The 27,245-nt window shown below is 35.6% G+C and overlaps 1 protein-coding gene across 1 annotated transcript; it reads right to left on the reverse strand.

Moving 5' to 3' along the window:
• Window positions 1-27,245, reverse strand: LOC103443984 (aquaporin NIP6-1-like; the record flags this gene model as incomplete). The annotated part of the gene is made up of 5 exons (XM_008382887.1): window positions 1-166; window positions 20,353-20,403; window positions 21,062-21,124; window positions 26,611-26,807; window positions 27,042-27,245. Coding segments are annotated over 5 exons (681 nt in total), but the record flags the coding sequence as incomplete, so codon positions are not given.

A 27,245-nucleotide genomic window follows, 5' to 3' on the forward strand; every position in this document is an offset into this window, starting at 1 on the left:
TTATCTTCTGAAGCTCCTTGGTGAAGACTTTTCAATATTGTCACCATCTTCTGGCAGCTTGACAGCCGTGGAGGTTCCGGCCCCAGAGGGTGCCGCAAGAAATGGTGCAATGAGGTAGACCCATATGGCTTTGTAATTGTTTGCACCTATGGCTAGTCCTAATGTTCTCACTGTGTTCATTGAAGCTCCTGTTTGGGTTAATATTTGAACTTTGGGCGGCAAGTATGTAGAAGCCCAAGGACGCCGATTAAAAGAAGATTTGCCCAAAGCCCAGCATCAAACCCAAAGACAAGTTGGCACCTTCCCATTAATGCATAGGTCATGTGCCTATGATTTAAAATGTCAAGTGATGGGAACTAACTCACAATTAGCCAAAAAACACTTTTCAATGACAACACAAGTAAAAAGCTGATGACTCACTACCCTCCAAGTGATTTCGGGCAAGAGAAAAAAAGCTCTCTAACACATCACAGGGCCGGGCACCATTGAGGTGTTTTAGCTAACAATCTTTCACCCTTTTGGTTATTCCTTCATCCTTCTCACTACACTAGTGGGTGAGGATCTTTAGAGGTTTCCTACTTTGGAAACTTGAAGAGAACCTAGGAGCACTCATTCTTTCAAAGTGGAGGAGGCAAGGAGGGAAGCTAGGCTCAAGGATTTCAAGGAGCAAAGGGCTTGGAGGTGGTCTATCCTTGGTCTCAAGTCTAGATCAAGAGGTATAAGACTAACCTTCACTTTGTTCTTGATTCTATAATTTGTTTTGATGCATTATATATAAACCTATGAACCTTGAAGGGGATTTGCATGACTATAGCTTTGATAATATGTTATAAATGCTTCCGCTGCTTTCGTATATCATAATTGTTTTGGATATGCATGATAGTCATTTAGAAATCCCATACATGAATCTCATAGATTTCCCTTCAGACTCTGTTTGGTTAATCCGCATTGGGGGAGGTCACTGCTTGCTTGGTTACTTTCTTAAGGGTGGCTCTGCTTGGTTAATCCACTTTGGGGGGCCACTTCCTGTTTGGTTACTTATGTAGGCTTCGGCTAAACTACATCACTCTAGCCCTAGTTTCTAGTGTTTTCGTGAACTATAGTTTTGGGAACCTTGTATTTTGATTTAGAAAAGCCATTGGATGTCTAGGTGACTCATTCGAAGATTTCAGAGACTCGATATTGATCTCTTACGAATGATTTATATTCGAGGTTTATAAACTGTGATTGATTGTTGATTCTATTATTATTATCACATACTTTCACTACTACAAAATAGAGCTTTCATGACACTTATTAAGTTTTTTAATGATATTTTTTTATTAAAAACGTTATTAAAATAAATCGATGACGCAACTAAAAAAACCAATAGGAAGGATTTATAAAAAAGAAGAGCGTCCTGCGAATTCCTCAAAACTTCCTAAACCCTCACGACTCATTCACTCTACCACCCAACCCATTCCTAGCCAACTCCCAAATAGAGAATGAAATATCAACGCTCTCTTTCTCCTCAAGGTGGAAGACTCACCATCTTTCTATCTTCCCCTCTCCTTCTCTCTCTCTGGGACGCCCAATCTTCATCACACAGTCTTCATCACGAACACTCACTGTCTTTCTATCTCTCCCTCTCTTTCTCTCTCTCTGGGACGCCCACAGTCTTCATCAACCAGATTGATTGTTTCCCCCAAATTTCACTCAAAACCTAATTGTGTAAGGTAAGTTTGTTGGAATAGTTATGGGTTTTCTAGAAAATAATTTCTATATTAATCTCTTTTGTGAAGTTGTATTGATTAGTCCAAGCTATGTGGCTGGACAGATTTTAGTTTAGCCTTGTCATTTGCTAAAGTAGTTGTTGTACAAATTGTATTTTAGCCTTGTCATTTGCTAAAGTAGTTGTTGTACAAATTGTAGTTTACCCTTGTCATTTGCTATGTTGGATAACGAGATTGATCATTGGTTTTTTTTTTTTTTTTAACTTTGTGATCCCCTTAATACCAATTCTGAATTAGATTAACTATTACTTTTATCCTCTTTTTTTTTTTTTAATCTTTAGATTGTGTGTTCTTGTGGGAGTTGGTGTTTATAGCACACCACACATTTGATAAAACTCCTCATAAGCTCTGCTTTTGTTTTTTATCTTTAGCTCGCAACAGTTTATATATTGTGCCCTCATGCAATCTTGTTATAAGTTTTATTCTAATATCAATCAATATAACTGTTTTACAATGGATAAATCTTGGATGTCTATAGATAGAAGAACAATCTTGATGGATTGTTTGGATTTGTAGATCCTAGCAGAATCTCTCAAAAGGCTGGCAAAAAGGAACAAAGATCAAATGCATTGGCTCTTAGATTACAGAACTGCAAAAAAGGACAATTAATTTTTGCTCCGTATAACAAAGGGTTATTAGTACTATGTGTTTTGAATTTTTTGTTCCTAACAGATCAGTAGTTGACCATTATGTAATAAAGAATGCAATTATTTATGTTTTGTAGGTTTCATTGGTTGTTGGCTATTATTGACCCCTATGAGGAATTAGTGTATTACATGGACTCCCTTAATTGGATATAGATCGATCCTAGAATGAAGGACATTGTTGAATTGTAAGTATTTGGATATATGTTTGTCTTTATTTCATGCATTTCAAGATTTGAATATATTCATGTGTTCTTATCCTCTATGTGCAGAGCACTGAAATGTTTAAAGCTCAAAAGGGAATAAAGGGTCGAAAAAATATCAATTGGAAAGTAGTAAAGGTAAGGAACATTGTGTTTTGACTTTAAATTAATTTGACTAACTTACATTTTATATGTTTTTATTTGTATATGCAATGCCCTTTGCAAGAAGGAACTGTAGAATGTGGATATTATGTGATGAAATACATGAAGGAAATCATTGATGATTCGAACTGCTCAATTATTACCAAGGTTGGTAATACTATTACAAAGAGCACTTAAGCGGGTGTATTCGCTACTATCTTATTAGTATTAGTTCTTTGTAGGTAATTTATAGTTCAGGCAAATTAATTTACAGCTAACGATGGTTTTTACTCAAATCATTGGCAACCCATGAAGGAAATCGGCATAACTGAACTAAATTACTTGAATGTTCACACTATTGATGATGAGATGGATTGTTGTTAGCGTGATTTGTAGTGTTTAATTAAAGTTAATTACAATCGAAATTGGAACTCTTGAATCTTCCAAAAGATGCCCAATTGGATTTTAGCTCATCAAAACCATCCTGGGTATTCGTGTATTGAGTTGATTCAAGTCATCAATGGGTTTGTTTTTGTTTTCCTTGTCTAGGTTCAGATTCTAATTCTTGATTTATTTTTTGTCTTCAATAAAATTGTAATGCTAGTCTATCTTTAGTTTACGTTTGAATGTGATAAATAAATAGGTTCAGAGCTGATTTTGTTAAGCCATGTTGTATTTGAGCTTGGTGTTATTTACCATCAAGATAAGGTCCAGCTTGACGTTTTATTACCTCTATACCGAGTGAAAAAAAACACATTAGCGAAAAATACAAGTAGAGAGCCCTTGTTCTTTCTGGGCAAGTTGATGCTAATTGACCACCTCCTTATTAGTTAAATGATTGAAATTAGTTCTTGTCGTGACATGTTCTCTTTGGTTGTGATTTGTTGCAATTCAAAGAAAAAGCTATATACACTCAACAGGAAATTGATGCATTAAGAATAGAGTGGGCTGAGTATGTTGATGACTTCATCCCAATAGATGAAACACTATATTAGCTAGTTTGTGAAATTTTAAATTAAGTGAACTTATAGTTTTATTTTAGTAGGAAACTCTACACATTATATTGTCTTTTGTAATACTTTGGTAGTGGATGAATTACAAATTTATGAAGCAATAATGTTTAATTTGAGGTAAATATCTTGCTTCTTGGATGAATTATGTAAGTCTTCTTATATATGCCATCATACATATTTTAGGACATGTCTTGAACCGTTTATGACACACTTTGTGTGTCACTGGTAATATTCAATGACGCTACAGTGCTATAGTATAAGACACTATACAGATGTCATGTTTACTATACCATGACGCTCATTCCTCTGTTTATGACACATATTCTGCATCTCAAATTGAAATAGATGACACGCTTTTTTAATTCAATAATGCTTGTTAGGTATCTCCAAAAGCTATACATGACACTGTGCGTATGTCATGATTAGTATACCATGACGCTCATTCCTATGTTTATGACACATATTCTGTGTCTTAAATTGTAATAGATGACACAAGTTCTTAATTTAATGTCGCTTGTTAGGCGTCCTTAAAAGTAATACATGACACTTTTTCAACATCTTAAAAATATCTTTAAGGACACCTACAAAGATGACGCTAAACCCTTGCATCATTAAACTTTTAACATGATCCATAAAATGCGTCATGTAAGTAAAAATTTGTAGTAGTGTTTGTATTATTGTCACTCACTCGAGCTTCGCAGCCTATCCGAGTTCTTGATGCCGATGCACCATTCCCATGGTGTAGGCACTGATTGTACAGATGTCAGGTATGAAGAAATTACAAGAGGTCGTTTGGTATTTTGGTTGGATTCTGTTAAGTGGTCTAGAATCTCTACTCTTGCTCATTTCCATAAGGTAGTCCGACCTTAGAATCGAGTGAATATGAATTGTTCATAGTAGACATTGTGTATAAATTAGACTTATCATGTTAGTACTGGGAATCCATGTGGGGAATTATGTAGGGATCCTTTATTAAAATTTGTGAATTGATATGGGACCTTATTGATTGAATAACATAGTAAATGTTGATATCATGCTTCTTTGATTTTTAGGATTGATTAATTAGAATGATTGCGGAATGATGTGGGATATGATTATTATTATTATGATTAGTCTCGTTGCTCAATGTGGCTTGAGAATAATATTGTGCTTTGTTGGTTCTTGGGTATGTTACATGTTCTGGATTAAGGTTTCATGTTGAAAACATAGTGATTTATATGATGGATGAAGTGGAAATGTTGATTGTCATATTGGATTGTTATGTAGCCCTGAATCTAGTACCTCCACACTTGTCAAGTTCTAATGATTGATTGAGGAGTGTTATATCTTTCGGCTTGAACATACTATGGTAAATGTAGATAGGTAGTGAATGATGAACTACGAATGGCTTGATCCCTATGTAGGGTAAGCAGGCAGTCTAACAGAGGTTAGATGCAACCATAAAGTGTACGAACAATTACTACGTAGTTGGATCGTGAGTTGTGTTTGTGCATATCTCGGAGGCGGGGTATGTTAGAGATACGGATATTTGGTGACGTCACGTGTCGATCCTGGGCGTATGTTGGGATCGGAGCATGACATCTGAACTCCCTCCATTCGAACATATAAGACTATGAACTGAAATTCCTTATTCACAAGGCAAGAAAAAGAACTTAATGTGGACTTCCCATCCAAGAAAATCCTTTGATAACAAGAAGTCTAAGTAACTTAGGGCTCAAGTAATCGACTAAACACAATCTTGTTCTACATCTGCTATACTGAGATAGCAGTAGCATGCCTAGCACTTGAGCCTCAAGGCCTACACCTAAGGCCCCACAAAGGCACCTTTCAAAACTAACTATATCATCTTCTTGCAACACATCAGTAAGCAAGAGTCTGACTACACATCCAAAGTGCCAATCCCTTGGGGAGCTGTGCTAAGAGCCGAGGAGCCCTTTCTGGAGAAATCTTCGCTCAAACAACTCCTACTATTTTCCTGCACAATTGTGAAAATGAAACGAAACATTTCAAGAGATCATCCTGAAATAGCATTGAGATTGAGGTGGTTGGCATCCTTGTTTATTTTGGCTTGCCATATTCTTGTTTCTACATTTTTTTTTCCTTGTTTCTACATAAGAATGTGTTCATTTTGCCCATGAATTGTGTGATCTGAGTTTATTAAAATAATAGCATATAACATGAAAATTATTTATTCATTGTAAATAAACGGGTTTACAGTGAACCCAAGAATGTTAGGAGAATCTTCCTTGACACCGAGTGTGTACTCCTCATGTCTAGCTGTTTAACAAGATGAGACACAGACACAAAGGGGTATACAATTGGGCATAGCTATATAAACTTTGTCCACTAAACTATGGCCTAAAGATTATTGATCTTAAGATTATTGATCTTAAGAATAACACACACAAACATAGATTCATTATTCAGCCCAAAGTATGATATTGTAGAGTAGTAGGTTGGAGTTCTGACATCCAGCTATGAGTATGACAAGCATGACATTTGCTCCCACCTCGACTCCTGCCAATTCTCCCACTTGTACATGGTTTAAATTTTGATCATAGTCAGTCTCAATCATGTTGCAAGATTTTATGCATTTTTTTTTATTTTTTTTGGAATTACTAATCTTTTTTAGTTTATTACAAACAAATGTAGATTGTCTAGTAGGTAGGATCTTTCTTTTCAACTTATTATGTTTTTCAAACGCTACCCTTTCTTTAGTGAAGATTATAATAGTAATATGGTTTGTATTTAGAAAACAAAAAAACTTCCAGTATTATGCAATGTCGCTAATTAAAAAAAAATTAGTAAATTTCAATCTTTTCTATAAAATTTAGTAAATTTCTACATGCTTCTCTAGATTTGTTTCAAGTTTCTACTTCTTAAGTTGAGACATGAAGTTTTAATATTTAATTTATTGAAAGTTGGACTTGTGGAGGTGCCATGCCATCTCATCTAAGCTATCTTTCAAGACTTCATTGACTCTTTTCTCATGTGTGAATGCAAATTTCCACCATCTCTTCCTTTGATGAAATTGCACCTGCAAAATAATAATGCCTTCAATCATGGCCAAAAGACTCACACACCCACGACTTGGGGGAAGGGGGCTTTAGTAGAAGAATCTCCGATGCCAAAGTTAGAATTCTGAAAATAATGTATTTAGGAGTTTGTGGGTAGTAAATGGCTTAGCATTTTATTAGGATAAGTGTGGTATTTATAGGCGGATGGCTAGGCCTTTGGGTGGAGAGTGGCTAGCCCTTTATGGTGGTAATCGGTGAATTATTGCAAGATATCATGTGAAATAATATCTTGCAATTATCATAGTAATTATTCTCAAATTAAATAGGAAGTTTTGGAGGTTACCTTATTAAATAAAACCAATGAGGAGTGATGAGAGGAATTTGAATAAATTCCATAAAGACCACCTTTGACTCTTCCTTGATTGAGTTGTTATTGTCCGTTGCATGCGCGTGGAAATCTCAGTGTGCCTCAAGCTTTATTTTGTCTTTCTTGTCCAAACATCCATGTGTCACCTCCATGAGTTTTGGGATTATTTTTGGCTCCACAAATGCCCACACATGTTGGCCTACTCACAAGGAAGGGCAGTAGGTGTAAAGATCTCCAATTGCTTAGGAAACATAAGATTGTTTCCTAATTTGATGCAGATTCCCACTTGGATTTGAAATTAGATCCTTCTAGGAAAAGGAAATAAATTACCTCCAAAGTCTATTTAAGTCTACCTTAAGTAGAGGACTAAATCAACTTTGGCGAGCAACTATTTAACAAGAAAGCGAGAAAGCTAAAGGATATTTGTTTCCCTTCCCCTAGCAATCTTCTTCACTTGCCCGTGCAAAAAACCATCTTTTGTTGCTTTCTTTCTCATCATGCTGCACCAAGGTAAGAAAAAAAAATTAGTTTTCCTTGTCTTCATAATTTTTTTGGAGTCTCGAGCCTTGATATTTGGCTCAACAGGGGTCGAGAATGTGATCAAAAGTGGCTAGCAAAGCCACGGCATTGTTGTTGTGAATGGTTTAGTGCAGCAGCAGCTCAGCTTAGGCCGAGGGTTGGCGGCACGAGTTGAGCTAGGCGCGCGGCTGGCTTGGGCCAGGGCTGGAGCGCTAGGGTGCTACTCCTTAGGCCATTAGGTTTGGGCCCGTGTGAGAGAAATGCGAGAGAAAAAGGGCACGGACGTGCCAGTCCCCCCTCTAATTAGATTGGGCTGAGAGGCCTTTGGGCTGAGAAAGATATGGTAGGGGCCTGTGTGCTAAGATCATGGCTTGGGTTCGGTGCGCTAGGTCCATGGGGTAGTCAACTAGGCTTCGACCTGGAATGCTGCTGCATGCAATTTTTTTTTTATGTGTAGTCGTCTAATAATTCTTTCTTGCATCTTTGTAGGATTTCTTCGAACATGTCTTCTTCAAGTCACAAGAGCAATGACGGTATTCCTCATTGTATCGTCAAGGCGAGTCTTTGAGTGGGGTACTTTGCTCACGTCAAAATTGATTCTGACAAATCGTTCAAAGACTTCCTCGAGGCATACAAACATGCCATTCTGTTTGGGATGGATATGAAGCATGACAATGATGGGAGCTGTCATGAGCCATGTAGTAGGGCTCGGACAACTATCAAGTTTCACCCTTACTACTTCATGTTGAGATTCACTTTTCCCATGCCAAGTTCCTTCCAATAAGTACTCTACTCCATGAAGTGTGCCCCCGCTTAATGTTCTCCAAATGCGGTCCGTGTGATGGTGGGGTTCCTCAATTTGAGCCAATTCTTTGATTTGGACCTAACCGTCAACAAATTCTAGTACTTCTTTGACATAAGACGTATTGATAGAGTTGGGCAACTGCAATCCCACCACAGGTTCTTTGATCATTCAAGCAAGGGAGATCATAACTGGGCCAATGAGACTTTAGCGATAAGTATGGGGTGGGAGTTTAACTTTTCCCCTAAGCTGCTCGTTCCAACGATTTTCATCACCGGTAAGTAAACTGCATAGTCTTTAGGCTGTTTTGTGCTTTTGCTAAGCTGCTCTCTAATTTACTGATTGTCCTCCTTTATCTATGTAGATTCAAAAAATTTCTTAACTCCCAAGACTTCTCCAAACATGAAGAAAGTGCACATTGCTTTAGGTATCCTTGCTGAGTACCGTGAATGGCGTTGGCTGCTTAGTCCTTTTCACTGAGAGAAAGGTGGGCTGCCTTTGATATAGAAGATAAAGCGGATCAAGGTAGAGGCATTGGCTCGTCCAATCACTGTCGTAAAGCCCGTTGCGAATGAAAATGGAAAAAAGAAACCTTCCCCTCCTGCTCAAGAGATACCGGTTGAGAAAAAATCAAAGACTTTCGCTGCTGCCCGTGAAGGTCCACCTGCTGTCGAGAAGTTTATGATTGACTTAACTTCTTCCAAGGGGAACAAAGATAAGGCTGCTAGATCTAAACCTGTGACGCCTGCCATGCCGAAGATGGCTAGTACGATTACTAATAGGATTGCTTAACATAGAGGTTCCATTGTGCCCCTAATGCCAATGTCTATACCAAGACGCCCGTTGGGAGCTAAGTTTGATTCACCTTTGGAGAGGCTTACTATGAAGAGTGATAAGGTCGGTTCTACTGGTAAAGTGGCGCCTGGGCCTATTCCTCTTGCTGCTGAGATTGGTTCGTCTGCTAAAAAAGAGGAGTCTGTTCGCATGAGCAGTTGTGAGAAAATTCCACCAAGCCTGTTTCTAGAGAGTTTGCTGAAATATGTGCGCTTTTGAAGCCATATTTACTTGAAGACATGGACACGTGTGCCAAATGGTGGAAGGGTGGTGGCCATGATGGTGTGTATGATATTTTTTTTTCTCAATAAAAATTCTACCTTTGTTTATATATACATTTTTTTGGATTCAATTTTTGAAAAAAATATAAAAACATATTTGATGGGTTACATATTTTAGCCTAGATATTGTTTTATACATTTTTCATTATTACTAAAAGACAACTTGGCCAAACACATTTTACACTTACTTTTGTATTTTAAAAATGCAAAACATTACCAAACATACTCTTATTAAACATGTTTTAGATAACTGCCCTTTGATTTTTGGAGACACATTTGTCTAAAATATGTCTTAGTGAATTGAAAATTTTCAAAAATAACCTTATAAGGTTCATTAGATTTGTGGCAAGAAACGTTGCAAGGGATCAAAAGATTAAAAAAAGTCTCAATAGTTAAAATGAAAGAATGCATTTAAAAAGCTGTAGACTAGTCAAGCGTACAACGACAGGAAGTTAGGAACTTCAAGTGAGAGTTCAACGGAAAACCAAGATGGGTTGATTCATTCAATGGATTTAGCGATATGTGCAAAATCATTAAAATAGTGAAATGATGAAGTCGAGATTATTAATTGAAAGAAATAAGTAGTACACTAGATTAAGAAAATAAAAAGTGCATTAGTTTAAACAAGTCAAAAAGTAATCTCTTCAGTTTATGTAGCTTTCTCGGCAATTATGTATTTATTTGTATAACAAAGTTTTATATTCAGTTAGTTTGTTGCATACTTTGATATATGATAGGCTTTTTACCACATGCGCAAAAGGGTTAAAAACATCTATAATACTTACAAGAATGACAAGGATATTGTAGTATAAATGGTTCTAGCAATGTTGTTCTCCACAAGGATTATTAAATATTTTGAAACAAACCAACTTCCAATTAATTATTGTAGGCCTAATCAAATAAATGGTCCATGTGGTGACAAGGTAATCGGAACATAGCCCTCATGGTAAAAAAATTAGGATTTAAACCCTCGTGGTGCTCATCCATTAGCAAATTTAGTCCAAAAGTACTTTTTTCGTTAAATGTTTGTTAATTAAAGCGTAGACATGTACTTTAACTTGTGCACCTTCTTCTTCCTCGCCTCTCTAGTCTCTCTATTACATACACTCTGCGGGATCAAACATACAGCATCTGAAACATTGTTGCTCTCTCTGCTACAATTCCTAGTTGCATTAAATGAATGTATTTTCTTTCTTATTTTTGTCCTTGTAGATTCAAGAACCCAAACACAAAACAAATAAATATAAATTGATACATAGTTTCTCAGCACTCAAACATTAGAAATTAAATCAAATCCCAGAACAAAGAGAAAAAAAAAAAAACCTTTGCCGGTTTGGAGCTCTTCGCTTGTAGGAGTGGCAGTGTTGCTGCTGCGCCTTTTCGCAGGCGTCCAATTCGTGACTAAATTATGTTCATCATTTGATTCATAAATACATGTATCCAATATACAACCTAGCCATTATTATTTTATGGTGAGCCTTTTTGTCTTTGTGTTGGCGAGGAATACAAGTTTAGTTTTACTGCGTAAAACAAAAACAAAGAGTTTGAAGTGTTGTTTTCATCGTTAACAAGTGGAGGTGGGGCAGCTGGTTTGGGTGAAGAAGAAGAAGAGGGTTTGAAGAAGGCATTGATCTTTGATTGCATTGCATGAATACATCAGATTTGAATTGAATTGGATTTGATTTTACTGAGCTTCCATCATTTGATTTTAATGTACATTTTTATCCCTAAATTTAATTGACATTTAATGTAAAAATTACTTTTGGACTCAATTTGCTAACGGACTAATATCACGAGGGTTTAAATCCTAATTTTTTTACCACGAGGGCTATCTTCTTATTACCTTGTCACCACAAGGACCATTTATCCGATTAGGCCATTATTGTAAAGCAAAGATTTGGAATGATTGATTTTATGACCTAATTTAATAAAAAACGAATTTAATTTATGAAAGAAGACAAATATGCAATATAAAAGATGAGAAAAAAGAAACAGTTTTGTAAAAATCAAATTAAGAAAGCACTAGGAATCCGCCGTCACCTTAACAATCCTATGTAGTTCTTTCAATTACTTATGACCTATACATGCATATTTTGAAGGTTAGGTTTTTCTAATATATGCCTACTTGGACCCCCAATATAGAGTGTATATCATGTTGGAAAATTTAATAATAATATTATTATATTAAATTTATTAATTGAATGGAAATTAGAAGTGAAGCATTTTGGTAGAAAGATGTGTCTACTCAAATGAAGGGTTGCAACTTTTGACCCTTCATGAATAGTCACATACTTTCCAAAGAGGTATCTCATATTCTATAAATACAGAAGCCTCCTATAATGACAAAATAACTTTTCATTGTCTACATAATCATACATAGAGTGTACTAAATATTAGAGAGTCTCATTGAGTCCATATGAGAGGGTTTTCAACATAATCGTGGTTCATGAAACCTTGTGATTTGGAATGCTACTATTACAAGGACGTGGTCGTTGTATCTTGGGAGACATGCACCGATCAATCATGAGCACTGTAGTGGGGCGTAAACTTGTCTTAAGGACAAAGTGTATAACACTTGCCTCGACCGTATTTCCAAGTTTCTCTAGTCCATTATGTCATGTTCATTTAAATTTAGTTACTCATGTGCATGCATTACTTTGATATATAATTGCATGAATTATTTCTTAATTTTATATGTGATTTAATATAGCAATTAGATTCTAATTTTTCCAACAATCTTAAGACAAGATTGACCCTCAATGGTGCCTCAAGATTCTTTGCAACAATCATTTTTATATTATTCTATTTAATAGTTATGCATGAAAGGGTTTACGTTTTGATTGAAAAGTTTAGGTTTGGTTGCTATAATTTTGTCATCAATTCCGAATTGGCATTACATAAGTGTTAATTCATAGTTGCTGCTTGTTTTGCATGATTGCATGTGTGGGTTTTTCATGTTCATGGATAGGGATTTTATCACCTGCAAAAATAGGGATAAAACACTTTAAAATACTTACAAGAATACAAGGTTATCGTAGTATAGCAGCTCAAGTAAGGTCGATCTCCACAGGGATTGAATGAATAATTTATGTTAAAAACAAATCCTAATTAATTATTTGAAAACAAAGTTTGGAAGAGGGTGGTTTTATGACCTAAAATATTGAAAAGGAATTTAACTAAAAACAATTAAATAAATAAAACAAAAGAAAATAGTTTTGAAAATAAATTTGAGCACTAGGGTTCCGCCGTCACCTTAACTATCCTACGTAGTTCTTCCAATTACTTATGAATTACACTTGCATATTTTGAAGGTTAGGTTTTCCTAAAGTATATCCTATTTGGAACCTCCAACATAAACGTATATCTAACATGCAACCCATCCGTGGTGTCCAGATCGAATGTGAACATGCAAGACTCATTAAGTTTTGTGAAAACCTTTTGAAAAACCATATAACCCTTAAAACGTGTTGTCCATCCTAAGAGGTTACACATATTAACCACAAGAAGCCAGCGCCAATTTCAGGGACAACCCTCCGCCAAAATTGCATCAAATTACTTTTCTAAATATTCTAATGGTGGCCAATCATCAAGACAATTAGATAGTTTAAAGCACAGTGATTAATAATTCAAAACTTGCATGCATAATATCATAAGTAAATTGAAAAGAAGCTACATATTCTTGCTAAGGCTCGTGACCTTGCCCTAGCAAACAAAACTAGTTACGAACAATCATAAAACAAAGTATTATTAAAGACATGAATAGAAAACACCTTGAAAATAAACTTGAATTGTCAAAAGCCCTCTAAGGCCAAAGTATTGCATTCTCCCTTTCCCTTTAACCTAATGGCTAAATATCTTATTTATACTAATACAAAATAAAACCGTAAAAGGTCTTAGAATAAGACTAGAAAACCAAATAAATTGAAATAAAATAGGAAACATAATCCTAAATTAACATGGTAAATTAGCCCAAAAATCTGCACAGCCATGTTTTGGACCCAAATCAGCTCCAAAACTGGTCCAAAATAGCTGGATTTAAGGCTTGGACTATTCTGAACACTTCTCCAGAAGGCCATGAACCCATCTGAGGTCATATTGGGCTCCAAAAACGCAGTTTAAGCCTTGAAACGTCACTTTCCAGCAACGCGCACTACTCCTTCATTTAATTACCAGAAAATAATCGCTTGGTAGAAATTTCTGAGATTTTAACAGGAACAAGCCAAGGAACACATGAACGTCTTCCAATTTGAATCACTCCAAAATTCTTCTGTTTGATCTTGTTTTGCTTCAGAGAAAGTCGAATGTCCTATATTAAAAATATAAAATAAAGTATCAAAATCCTGCCAAAATAACAAATAAATTATAACTAAGATTAAGGTAAAATATATAATAAAATATTGACTCATCAAAATACCCCCAAACTTAGCTTTTTGCTTGTCCTCAAGCAAAATAAAACTCAAAAACAAAAATAAAAACTAGCAAACTTAAAAACTTTATTAAAATTCAACTAAGACAAAATTTTCATCTTCAAGTTGCAATCCATAGAACGTTAAAAATTAGAACATCTTTCCAAAAGTTCCAACGAATCCCACCACAAAGTCTAAGCCATTTAGAATCAATTAGAAAAGAATTCATGAACTTCCTTTGGTGTAAAGTGAACCAACATAATTAAAGAGACTCGACTAAAACCTTTACTTACCTCTTGTCCTTTTATTTCACACATACTAACTTTACATTTTTTTTTCTCTTTCTCCGATTTTTGCTTTTTTTTTTCTCTTCCTCATTTCAGTAATAGTAGTGGTCGTGCAATGTTAGTTCACTTAAGCTTTCGATCCAACCCATGTAGCGAGCTTTAGGTTAATGACTCCCAAACCACAAAAGCTTTAGGGCACTAGGTGTAGAACACCTCTAAGGACTTATTAACTCAAGCTGAAAAGGCTACGAAACCAACTAACCACTCTATCCCATGCAAAGACTCTACTGTTTTACGCGAGAATCACTGTTGATCAGACAGGACTGGCCCGGTTACTTGGCAAAGTCTCGGGTGGAACAATTATTACTTTATAACACCTAAAATCTATACGGCCCCATTTAGGACCCATTTCTGCTCCAAAACTGGCCCAAAATGGCTAGATTTAAAGCTTGGAATATTTTGAACACTTCTCCAGAACACCACGAACCCATCAGAGGTCATCTTGGGCTCCAAAACTGGCAATTAAGCCCAAAAATGTCACTTTCCAACATGGCGCACTGCTTCTTTATTCCATCGCCAAAAAATAACCATTTGGTAGAAAAATCCCAAATTTTGACACGAACGTCCTCCAATTTGAATCACTCCAAAATTCATCTGTTTGATCATGTTTTGCTCCAGAGGAGTCAAATGTCCTATATTGAAAATATAAAACAAAATATCAAAATTCTACCAAAATAATTACCAAAACATACTAAGAATAGGGTGAAGTATAATATGAAATTGACTCATCAATATAAAACTTGGTATCAGAGCTGATTTAATCCTTTAGAATTTAATCTGCTCGTACCGTATCAGTTTGTTGTCGTCTTCAGCTTTTTTATTGTTCCAGTTTTAATTCATTGTGAAATTATCCGTGTTCGTTGTGGCAAAAAAAGAAAAAAAAAAGTGCACTAGTTTAAGAAATTTAGATGATGAGAGAGTGTGGGGTGGGGTGGGAGGATTACAGTTTAACAAATTCCTAATCCTTCCAGATACATCCATTTCCATATAAATCCCGTTCGCTAGGGTCGGGTGGGGACTTCCACGATTTTGACTACTTGGGTCTTCTAGTTATTTGTAGTCAAATTGTCTTTTGGGTCTTCTAGCTATTTTAAGTTTAAAGCATTGGTAAAGTCTTGTACTTCAAATTATTAAGAACATATACTTTCAAATTGAAAACAACCTTTGCTTTTGTATTTAAGGTTTTAGGTTCTCTTCTCTTACTAGTACTAGTAACAAAACAAGATATCCTACTTATACACACTTTATCACTATGAGCATCAAAGTTAAGAAATAATTAACGTATCATAATAAGAATAGATAACACCGATATAACATAATTGGTAGGTTTAATTACAAACGAATAATGTATAAGAGATTGTTGATGCACAAAAGCAGTGAAACTTTGAAACAACGTACAGTGTCGAGTTTGTGACCTAAGCAAACATAAGATGTACGTGGTTCATCCTAAATTTGGCTATATCCACGGGGTAACGGAGTTCTCATTAATAGTGAAGTGTTTACACAATACATAGGTTCAGGTATAATCATCATTACTGAGTTCTAATGATGAGTTTTAGTATGGTAATGCCATTAATTAGGGATTAATTGTGGAAGAATGGTCTCTTTTTATAGTTGAGGAGAGTATATGGCTTCCATCCATGGTCAAGGTGGGACTCTAGGAGCTTTATTCTTATGTTAACACGTGTCGTGTTGTGATTAGTCTCTTGATTGGAGAGGAACTCGTGTGCTTGGGTAAGGGTGCGTCAACATGAACACTTAAGTGAGTCCCTGAAGATATGGAGTTGATCGATGCTCACTAATTTCGAGATTGATGAAGTATGGTACAAACAGAGGTTGTTTTCAATTAAGTCGCATGGCTTGAATGTTTGGTACCACAAACATAGAAGTGACATGCAGGTAGCTAAATGCCAAACTCAAGAAGCATCATTGGTGACCAACATTAGTATTCTTTTGGTAATTTGGCACGTAACGGTCAAATTATCCATTGAACCTGTAAAGATTAAGTCTACCATATTCCCATTCAAGAATTTTAGGGGCTTTTTCATGTCTACGTTAAGTTAATTAATTTATACATACGACCTTTGTCAAAAAATAAAAAATAAAAAATAATTATATACGACCAAATTGATGAATACTAATCTTGAAAAGGTCGGAAGAAGTTTAAGAAGCAAATGATTTGGTCTTCCGTCTTTGCACGTGTGTGAGACTGAGAATTCTCAAAATTGTTCCTCCTTGATTCAACTACATGAATGTTATAATTTTTCAAAAGTTCTGATGAAACACAATGCTTTGTTTGTTTGTTTTTTTTTTTTTTTTTTTTTGGAAAGGGGGATCCAAAAAGATCGCCAACGAGGAGCTTTTATTTAAACAGACACACACTAACAAACAAAACAAAGGCCCAGTTTATTTCTAGAAACAAACAAAAAAGGGGGCCTAAAAACAAAGAAAACATGGAAAATGATCCCAACAACAACGAAGCCCAAACAAAAATGAACATCTGAGAAACATCCACTGTGCTCTCTACTGCCAATCCGAGAAGCAGCCAGCCATCCAATCCTTCATCCACCGCCGATCATCACCTCCACATGTGCCACCTGCACACAACCATTAACAAGAGATAGTCGGCGAGAGAGAAGCCAACCATCAGAAAGAAGCTCTGGGAAAATCCCGAGCAACACTGCTGCGAATGGCAGACAACAAGGAGAACGTGGTGGTGTGGGAAACACTCAAGTCGGATACAACACCAGAACTCTACACACGAACCATACATAAACCATGGTTGAAAAACAAAGCACATAAGGGCCATGAAAAGGGATACCAACTGGGGTTGAGGATAGGAAAAGCCAGAGAGGAAAGGGAGAAGAACCATCAACAGATGGAATGGGAGAAGAAAGAAAAAACAAAAGACCAGAGGAAAAGGAGAAAGACCATCAGGAGATGGAAAGGGAGAAGAAAGAAAAGGCAAAAACAAAAAACCACCCACTGATCCGAGCCGCAACTAGGATCGGCAACACCAAATAGAAGCACGATCGAGAAATCACTCACACAATATGGTGAGAAGCACCCTCAAACAAAGGGAAGAACTCTCACAGGGAGAGAAAAGAGGAAAGTTAAACACAATGCTTTGTTTGGTACATTGGTTAAGGTGAGTAATTGCTTCCGGAAAACAAAGATGAACTTCACAATGACCAACTAGAGGTTAAGTTTTTTTTATCAAAACTGCTTCTATTGTGGTATGAAAATAAATAGTCGTGAGAACAGGTTTTTGATAAACTATAGTGCTAAAAGTGTTTTCAGCAAAACTAAAAATGGGAATAGGATTGTCTATATGAAAGTTTCATTAATTAGTATTGTTCACCTGCCTCTAATGAAAAAAAAAATATTTGAAAAGCAAGTCTAAAATTGTTTCTGCTTTCTGAGCTGTTACGGACCCATGATTTTGAAAAGAAAAAAAAAATCAGTTTTTATTTTTTTCATTTGCCAAACATAATTAAGACCCCAAAATTACTTTTAAAAAAGTTTAAGCAACATCCCTAATTGTCAAACTAAGATTTTAAAGGATTTTAAAAGTGATAGATTTGATAGGATTAAAGAGGATTAAAGACTCCTACAAAATTCATATGGATTTTAAAGAATTTGAATGGATTGTAATGGATTGTGGGGGAAGAATTTGAAATCCTAGGGTGTGAGGTTGGATTCTTTTTAGTTTTGGTTATATATACTTTTTGCTTTCAAATCCCACAAAATCCACAACTTATTGAAATCCTCCAAAATCTTAATTTTTTTAATACACTCTAAAATCCTTTCTTTTAATGACTACACCTAAATTTGAATGGATTCTAAAATCTTTTAATTGACTACACCTAGATTTGAATAGGTTCTTAAATCCTTTAAAATCTTTTAATTGACTACACTAGGATTTTAAAATCTTTTAAAATCCTCTCGCATTCAAGTTTGACTATATCCCCCTAAAATAATTGATGTAGACGGTTCTCTCTTTTTCTCTATCAATATAATACATTACGGTTATTATCTAAAAAAATTAAGTTAAAGCTAAAACGTATTTTTCAAGAAATTATAAAATCTTGGAACTTTTTCCATTTTTCTTCCACTAGTTTTATGCCATGAAGGAATCTAATACGTTTTAAAAAGCTATTCTTTCTGTTTGGCAGCTCGTAAAACACACCCAATAAGATTAATGATACGGGTATACTTGTTTGATACATTTTTGTATTAAATAGCCGGCTGACTAATACGGAGGCAGATTCTTTGCCTTCTCACTTTTTGTGTTCTTCTGTGCTTTCTTGTTTGTACGGAAGGAAGGGATAATTAGTCAGCTTCGTGTCTCTCCTCATTCTTCTTCCTCCATACCGACCTACAAGGCCGTCGATTGGCTAATCAAGAAGGCCAAGGCTGCCATAGACGAGCTCGACGAGCTTACCTCATGGAACCCACATTTGATTCTAACTATCGCGTCGGTTCCGGCCATGAAAACCCAGAACCCGGCCAGGACTGGCATCCACTACTTTGCAGGAGTGTGTTCTAAAACCAAAAAATAAAGTGTTTGCTGTAGAATGAATGAAGCAATGCGATAATAATTCTGCAATCCTTCCAAGACCCAATTCTGTAATCCTTCCAAAATCATTGCCTCTCTCTGTAATCCTTCCAAGATCCAAGGTCTACTCGAGGTGAAGGCGAAGTCGGTTCGTGCTTGAATGATGGGTACTCCGGTTAGAAGATGTGATTACTGAACAGAAGTCCATGGCCGAAAGGGTAGAAGAAGACGTAGGAAAACTTTGGAAGAGACTCTAAGAAAAGACTTAGAGTATTTGGATCTAGCGGAGGACATGACACAGAATCGAGCGCAATGGCATTGTAGGATTCATATAGCCAACCCCACTTAGTAGGAAAATACTTTGTTGTTGTTATTCGGAAATTGGATGAAAATAAGCAAATTGAAGCTGGAAGTAATTGTACTGTTTGTTCTTTTTCATTAATCACCATTTTTTATCTTATTATTTTAAATTCCTCTTATCTGGTAGAGCATCAAACATAGTACATGTAATACGATTATTAGTTCGATATTGCACAAAATATCCGAATAATTTAGCTAGTACTATTCAATTACTATTTATATCATTCAACTGAAATAATTATTATAATCCGAATTGACAAACAAGGCCATAAACGGCTTCTGGTTTAAACGAGTTTCACATGCTCTTTGTAGAGGATTCTTCACATTTTACATGGATACTTCCCACTTTGCGATGGGCCAACACGAATTCGGCCCAAAAAATACCCAAAACAACAAAAGTTGGATTATTTTAAACAATTTACGGGATTGACAAAACATAAATAAATAAATTTACGGCTTGTTCATTTGACAATATATGTACTGTCTACTGCTTGTTCACTTGTTAATTTATGAATGATCAACTTGTGTAGCTGCTTGGATGATTGTCAAGTGAGATGGAATCACTGTTTACAGACATACTGGCTTGGTTTTAAACAATTTTTTCTTTTCTTTGCAAAGAATCAATAGTAAGATATAGTGGGGAAGAGTTTTGGTACGGTTGTGCTTGAAACCAAATTAGTTGCAAAGTTATGCTGCGTCTTCTTTTGTGTGATATTTGTACTGCCCGTAGGCTATATATGAAGACAGAAGTAAACACAATTATAACTCTCCTAGGCTATCGTCTCATACGTTTGTTTAATAACTTGAATGGGAGGATATATATACTGTACTGTGATACCAAATGGTTTACCTGAGGAACTATGATGAAGCGTTTCCGTTGGATTTCATTCCACTGTCAAATTTCAGCTTACCTTGACTCTTGTATGAAACTTTTTGTTTAGACTTTGATTGTTAATTATGCAGCTGTTGGATTTCATTATGTCCTGATGTGAAGGCTTCTCAATATTGTCACCATCCTCTGGCAGTTTGACAGCCGTGTAGGTTCCCGCCCCAAAGAGCGCCCCAAGAAATGGTGCAGTAAGGTAGACCCAAATGGCCCTAATGTTCTCACTGGGTTCGTTGAAGCTCCTTTTGTTTCCCTGCACAATTGTGAAAAGGAAACAAAAAGTTTCAAGACATCATCTTGAAATAGCATTGAGGTGTCTGGCATCCTTTTATATTTTGACTTGCTGTATTCTTGTTTCTACATAAATTTAGGGGTGTGTTCATTTTGCTTGTGAACTGTGTATTTACTAAAGACACGGATCAACAATATAGCTCCATGTCAACAGCACACTCAGCATTATCATAGCTAGGTTATTATAGTTTGTTATAACAAAAATGTAACTAATCATAGCTAGGTGATTAGTCTTGACTTAAGTCATTAATCAATTATTGACAAATTTATAAATACCCCAATGTAAATTACTATTCATTGAATGAAAGATACTTTCTAATATTTATATCATAGCATATAACATGACAATTGCTTACTCATTGTAAATAAATTGGTTCACAATGAACCCGAGAGATCATTTGGGATTTAAATAGTTGGTATATGAATTGGTGCCTACTCTAGGATTAAGAGAGAACCTTTCTTATTACCGGGTGTGTATCTCCGGATCCTCACTGCTAGCTCTTCATCGTCCACTAAACTATGGCCTAGGATTGATTTTAAGAATAACACACAGAAACATAGATTCATTATTCAGCCAAAAGTATGATATTGTATGGTAGTGGGTTGAAGTTCTGATATACCCAGCTGTGAGTATGTTATGCATCACAGTTGCTCCCACTGCGATTCCCGCCAATTCTCCCACCTATACATGGTTTAAAATTTGATCACAGTCAGTCCCTATTATGTTGCGAGATTCTATGCATGGTTTTATTGGACTGAATAGTTTTCTTTTTAGTTTATTACAAATAAGTGGTGGATTGTCTGGTAGTTGGTCTTGTTTTTTCAACTTGCTATATTTTGAATTCAAACTCTACATTTTCATTAGTGTAGATTAAAATAGTAATATGACTTGTATTGAAATATTGAAAAGAAAAAAGAACAAAAAAAATATAATATTATTGTGTGGCAAACTTAGACTAGATTCACAAGCAGGCGCTCTGTCCACAAATGCAAAGTCGTGTAATTTGGTTTTTTTTTTTTTTTTTTTTCCGCTTATGATATTACATTGTTAGATTAGATAAAGTCGTTACGTATAAATTATTCTCAATGATCTGATCAGTCTTTTGAAAATATTGTAATTAAAAAGGGTTTTTATCACAAATAGTCCCTGACATCCTGACATTGATCAAACACATCATTTTGGTCCTTGACATTGAACATCAATAGAAATGGTCCCTGACATTGATCAAACACATCACAAATGGTCCTTCCGTTAAAAACTTTTTGGGCAATTTTCAAAGCTTCGTAACTCAATCGTTTCTTAACCAAATTTGACCCATGATATATCAAAATAAAAATAGGAAAGTGTAGAACAAGATTATACCTATTTGGAAGCCCAATGGTTGCCAGAGATGGCCGGAAAATAGCCTCAAATGTGACTGGTCCGCGAAAAAACTAGAAAACTCGCCTGAAATGGGGTAAACTTTAAACATTCATAACTTCTTCAATACTCAACGAAATTGAGTGATTCAAAAATGAAAATCATACAAAGAGAATGGTACCTTTATTGACTGCTAATTTACCGTGGTTTGACCGGAAAATGGCTCGAACTTGGATAACCATTTTCGAGTTAGCCAATTTTGAGTCGTTTTCCGGCCAAAATACGATGCGTTAGCCATCAAGAAAGCTACCATTCTCTTATTCTCGTCGAGAAGTATGATTTTTGTTTTTGAATCACTCGATTTCGTTGATTATTGAAGAAGTTATGAATGTTTAAAGTTTACCCCATTTCAGGCGAGTTTTCCAGTTTTTTCGCGGACCAGTCACATTTGAGGCTATTTTCCGGCCATCTCTGGCAACCATTGGGCTTCCAAATAGGTATAATCTTGTTCTAAACTTTCCTATCTTAATTTTGATATATCATGGGTCGAATTTGGTTAAGAAACGATTGAGTTACGAAGTTTTGAAAATCGCCCAAAAAGTTTTTAACGGAAGGACCATTTGTGATGTGTTTGATCAATGTCATGGACCATTTCTATTGATTTTCAATGTCAATGACCAAAATGATGTGTTTGATCAATGTCAGGGACCATTAGTGATAAAAACCCAATTAAAAAATATTAACTTTTTGTTGACTTTTTGTGTATATTCTTGTAATCTTGGAATTCTTAGTTTAGTATGATTTTATGTAAATTATTTCTTTCCTTATTGATAGGATTGTAACATCTTATAAATCCTTGAGAGATAAATAGACACACAATTATTCTAAAAGAGCATTCTCTTCTCTTTCTACCTTTTCGATAAAAAAAAGTTGGTACATTTCTACCTTTTTTATAAAATATATCTCTAGATTTGTTTCAAGTTTCTACTTCTTAGGCTGAGACAATATTGGGAAGAGAGATTATATTCACACACCCTAAATTACTTCATCAAAACTTTTTTACCTTTTTAATATTTTCTACACATCACTAACACTTTATAGAAAAATATTAACAAATTAAAAGGATGTGGGAGAAATAATTTGGGATGTGTGAATATAATCTCCCAATTGAGAACCATAATTATCTTTCACCAACTCTTTATCTATTCTCATGCCACCAATTAAATGTCACAAAAATCTTTCCCACAAACTGAATTTCAAAAGGAATAATTTCAATTTAAAAAGGAATAACTTATGTTGATATTTTATAGCTTGAGCGATTAAAAGTTTGTAGCTCATACATTTGCTTTTTGAAGTTGAAAAACTTATTCCCACAAAGGGGTTTGTAACTCGACCGATTAAGAGTTTTAAATCATACAATTGATATTTTGTATTCATACTCAACATGAAAATCATTATTCTTAAAAAATTAAATTTATATCTAAATTTTATTGGATTTTGTTTTTGCCTGTGTTCTAAAAAAGGGCCTATGCAGCCGCCTAGGCGTTGGGCGGTGGTGACTCGAGATGTTTTCTTGCAAATCGGTTGGAAAAATTGGCTAGGCTCTAGGCGGCTAGGCGGTTTTTTATTTTTTTTTATGAAATAAAAAAAAAAATCCTATCTAAGTCTAAGTGCCTATGCAAGTGAAGCTAATATGGCTCAAGGATGGATTGTGGAGGGTGGCGATAAAGAACTTGAGCTTGGTTCGAGAATTGGAGAGACATCGGAGGTAGGTGGTTCCCTAGAGCCTAGGAGGAGTTCTAAAGATGTTGAAGTAAGAGAGCTTCATGAAGAATATTTTATATCAAATGAGGACATGGAAGAAGATGAAGGAGATGATGAAGAAGTTGAGTTTGAGTCATAGAAAGAGTCTTGGAGGGATATGGTGAAGAAGAGTTTGATGCCTAGCTTTGTAAATTTGCAAGTATCTTACATTACTATATTTCCTTATTTTCCTCCTATTTTGCATTTTATGTGGTTTTAAATTGTGAACTTGTTGTACATGTATCATCCTACAATACTTCTCACTATGGTTATATGGCATATATGCTTAATGTGTTTTCAAATTTTGGACTTGTTGGATACTCTTTTTGCATTTTATCATTCTTTTATTATCTTATCCATGGATTTCATACAAGTATATTTTTTTTGTAAATGTCAATATGCACTTATTTACAAGATATACAAGATATACAAGGAATTTACCTAAATCCACCTAGACCCCCGCCTAGGCACCTAGGCGCTAGGCACCAGCCCGCCGCCAGACCAGCGCCTAGCATTTTTTAGAACCTTGGTTTTTGCATTAAGATATTATATTGTTATCTATTGCGGTTATACAATTAAAACACTACATGCATGTAAGTAACACACATAAATAATTGGAAGAACTCTAACCGAAAGAAGCTCCTACAATAGCCATGGAATCTGATTCCACCGAGAAGAAAAACACCAAGTCTTCTGTGAATTCCTAGCCTTAACACAATGCTCTATTGAAAGGTTTTTGTCCTGTGTTCTATATATAGGCCAAAGACTTAAAGTCCCTTCCATAAAGGAGACACTAAATCTACTTTCTTGACCTCCAAGTAATGTATCATAGTTATAATCATATAAGGATTTCATCAATCGTATTTCCTATATAAGACTCACAATATAGGATTGATATCTTTGGGTAATAAAATCACAACATATATTATTCTCTAATGATACATTCTTATTACATAAAGTAGACCATATTAAAGTTGATTTATGTCGGACAAATCCAACATTCTCCCACTTGGTCTACGAAATGCAATATTCATGTTTAGCCTTAAGATTAGAGACTAATACAACTTTAGTGGCCATGTACAGTGATTTCATCCCATCCTTACTCAAGTTTTTGTCAAATAAATCGTACAAAATGGAACTAACAAGGTTGTAAAGTTGTCATAACTTGAACCTTCATAATCACACATGTCGAACTTTTTATCCACATATACTCCTTGGCACTCTCAGAATCTGGTATTCCTTCTCTAACTATTTCAGACGTGGACTTTTTTTTATCACCAAAAGAGCCATACGATTTGCCTTTTCAAATTTGGCCTTGACATCAGCAGCTGCATCTACAACAGGTTATGGAAAAGAGTCCTTCCTAATAGCGATGTCAAGATCCATCAATCCCAGACATGTATCTATGTCTTGTTTCCACTTTTTGTAGTTTGTACCACTAAAGGTTTGAACTGTGTTCACAACATTCATAGCTGGATGAATAACATACACACTTTACATTAAACATCCTAATAACTTCATAAGATAAGATTAACTCAACACTTGTGGGCTGATGAATTAAAATGCTTCAACACTAGTATATGCATTATATCAGTTACCTTCATGGTAGTTTCTAGCACTTATGAGAAGATGGAAATACTACAGCTGGTACAATACACATATCATGTTATGCCATTTAAATTCTAACCATGAAAACATGATCAACACCTATAGGCAGATGAACTGCATCCATGTTATGATTTTAAATGCAATTGTGAGCAGCAATCTGATTATATTACTCAGCTATTTCATGATACACGGCTAGGCTTGAATATATGATCTAATTGGGCAACATAGATACTGACCACGCAAACTTTATAGGCACCAACATACCATTCATTCATACAGATTATATGAGTATTAATCATGACAACAATCGTAGGTTTAAACCATATAACCTAGGACTATGATACCAATTGTTATCTATTAAGGCTATACAATTAAAACACTACATGCATGTAAGTAACACAAGTAAATAATTGGAAGAACCATAACCAGAAGAAGCGCCTGCAGCAGCCATGGAATCAGATTGCACCGAGAAGAAAAACACCAAGTCTTCTGTGAATTCCTAGCCTTAACACAATGCTCTATAGGAAGCTTTTTGTCGTGTGTAGTCTTCACAATGACCAATATTTATATAAATATAGGCCAAAGACTTAAAGTCCCTTCCATAAAGGAGACATTAAATCTACTTTCTTGACCCCCAAGTAATGTATCATAGTTATAATCGTATAAGGATTTTGTTGATGCACAAAACTGGAGGGTCTTGGAACAACGTAAATCCGATCGTGAATCTGCAAGAAAGTAAAGAACACAAGATGTATCGTGGTTCACCCCAATGCTTGGGCTACATCCACACTGATGTTGATATTGTTTCACTCTGAATGGTGAATATACAAGAAGGCTAGAGGCAGTGTGCTCTCTAGCCTATTTTCTGTGTGCTCTCTTCCCATGGCCTAAAACTTGGCCTCCCTTAATGAGGAGAGTGAGAAGTCCTTTTATAGAATAAGGACTCCTCACTTATTACATATTTGCCCCTTCATTTATTACATAATTACACTTGAGTCCCCCGAGTATTTATACGATGTCTAAAAACGGAGGCCTTAAGTATGGTACAAACAGATTTCATTAATCCTATTTCCATATAAGAGTCACAATATAGGATTGATATCTTTGGGTAATCAAATCACAATATATATTATTCTCTAATGTTACATTCCTATTGCATATAGTAAACCATATTAAGGTTGATTTATGTTGGACAAATCCAACATAAATTTCTTTTTCACCCTCAAAACTAATACCAGAATCTTGTTTGTAACACAAGTGATATTTCTAGGTACTCTAAAGGAGAGATGAGTGTTTGAACATGCAAAGTAATGCGTTGAAGATAGAGGAAGACCTTAACCATTAGGACAATACACCACTTAAATTTACATTAGAAACTTAGAAAGAGATGAACTTATAGCTCTAGTGTCGGTGGCCACAACAGTGACAACAAACGTGAGGTTGAAGTTAATAATGAATTTAACTCCAATTATTGGATGACACCAATTCCCTGAAAGAACTGTCACTCCACCTCCCATTATTGGATGAAATATCACCTTCAATGCAAATGCAGCACAAACTGATGCCACAACTTGTGCTCCCACATATACTGGCACCTGTGCTAAAACATACCCTAGTTAACATTAGCCCGAGAATTATGACCGAGAAGTTATTTTTGCACTGCCACTGTGTTCCCGATGCACCTTGTTTGTAGCCTTTGGGTCGAATATATTAAAAAAGAATCAACAGATATAAATAAAAACAAATACTCTGAAGATCTAGAAGACTGGCATTTTGGTAATTATTTCTGAGATGCAATGGCCATTGTGTGTTCATAGCTTATCACTCACATGTTTCCTCGAGAAGTGCTTAAGTGCAACAAAGGCAGTGGTGGCAGAAGGGTTGAGATGGGCCCCAGAAATATGGCATGTCGATAGAATGACAATCATGACAGCGAGGCCGGTGGATGCTGCAAGGTCTAAGAGGGACTCTGAGCCTTGTGTCTTTTGGTTTACTATAGATGTGGTTGTCCCAACAAATAGCACGAACCCATT

This window comes from Malus domestica, chromosome 09 (genome assembly GCF_042453785.1).
Source record: "Malus domestica chromosome 09, GDT2T_hap1".
Lineage (NCBI taxonomy): Eukaryota > Viridiplantae > Streptophyta > Magnoliopsida > Rosales > Rosaceae > Malus > Malus domestica.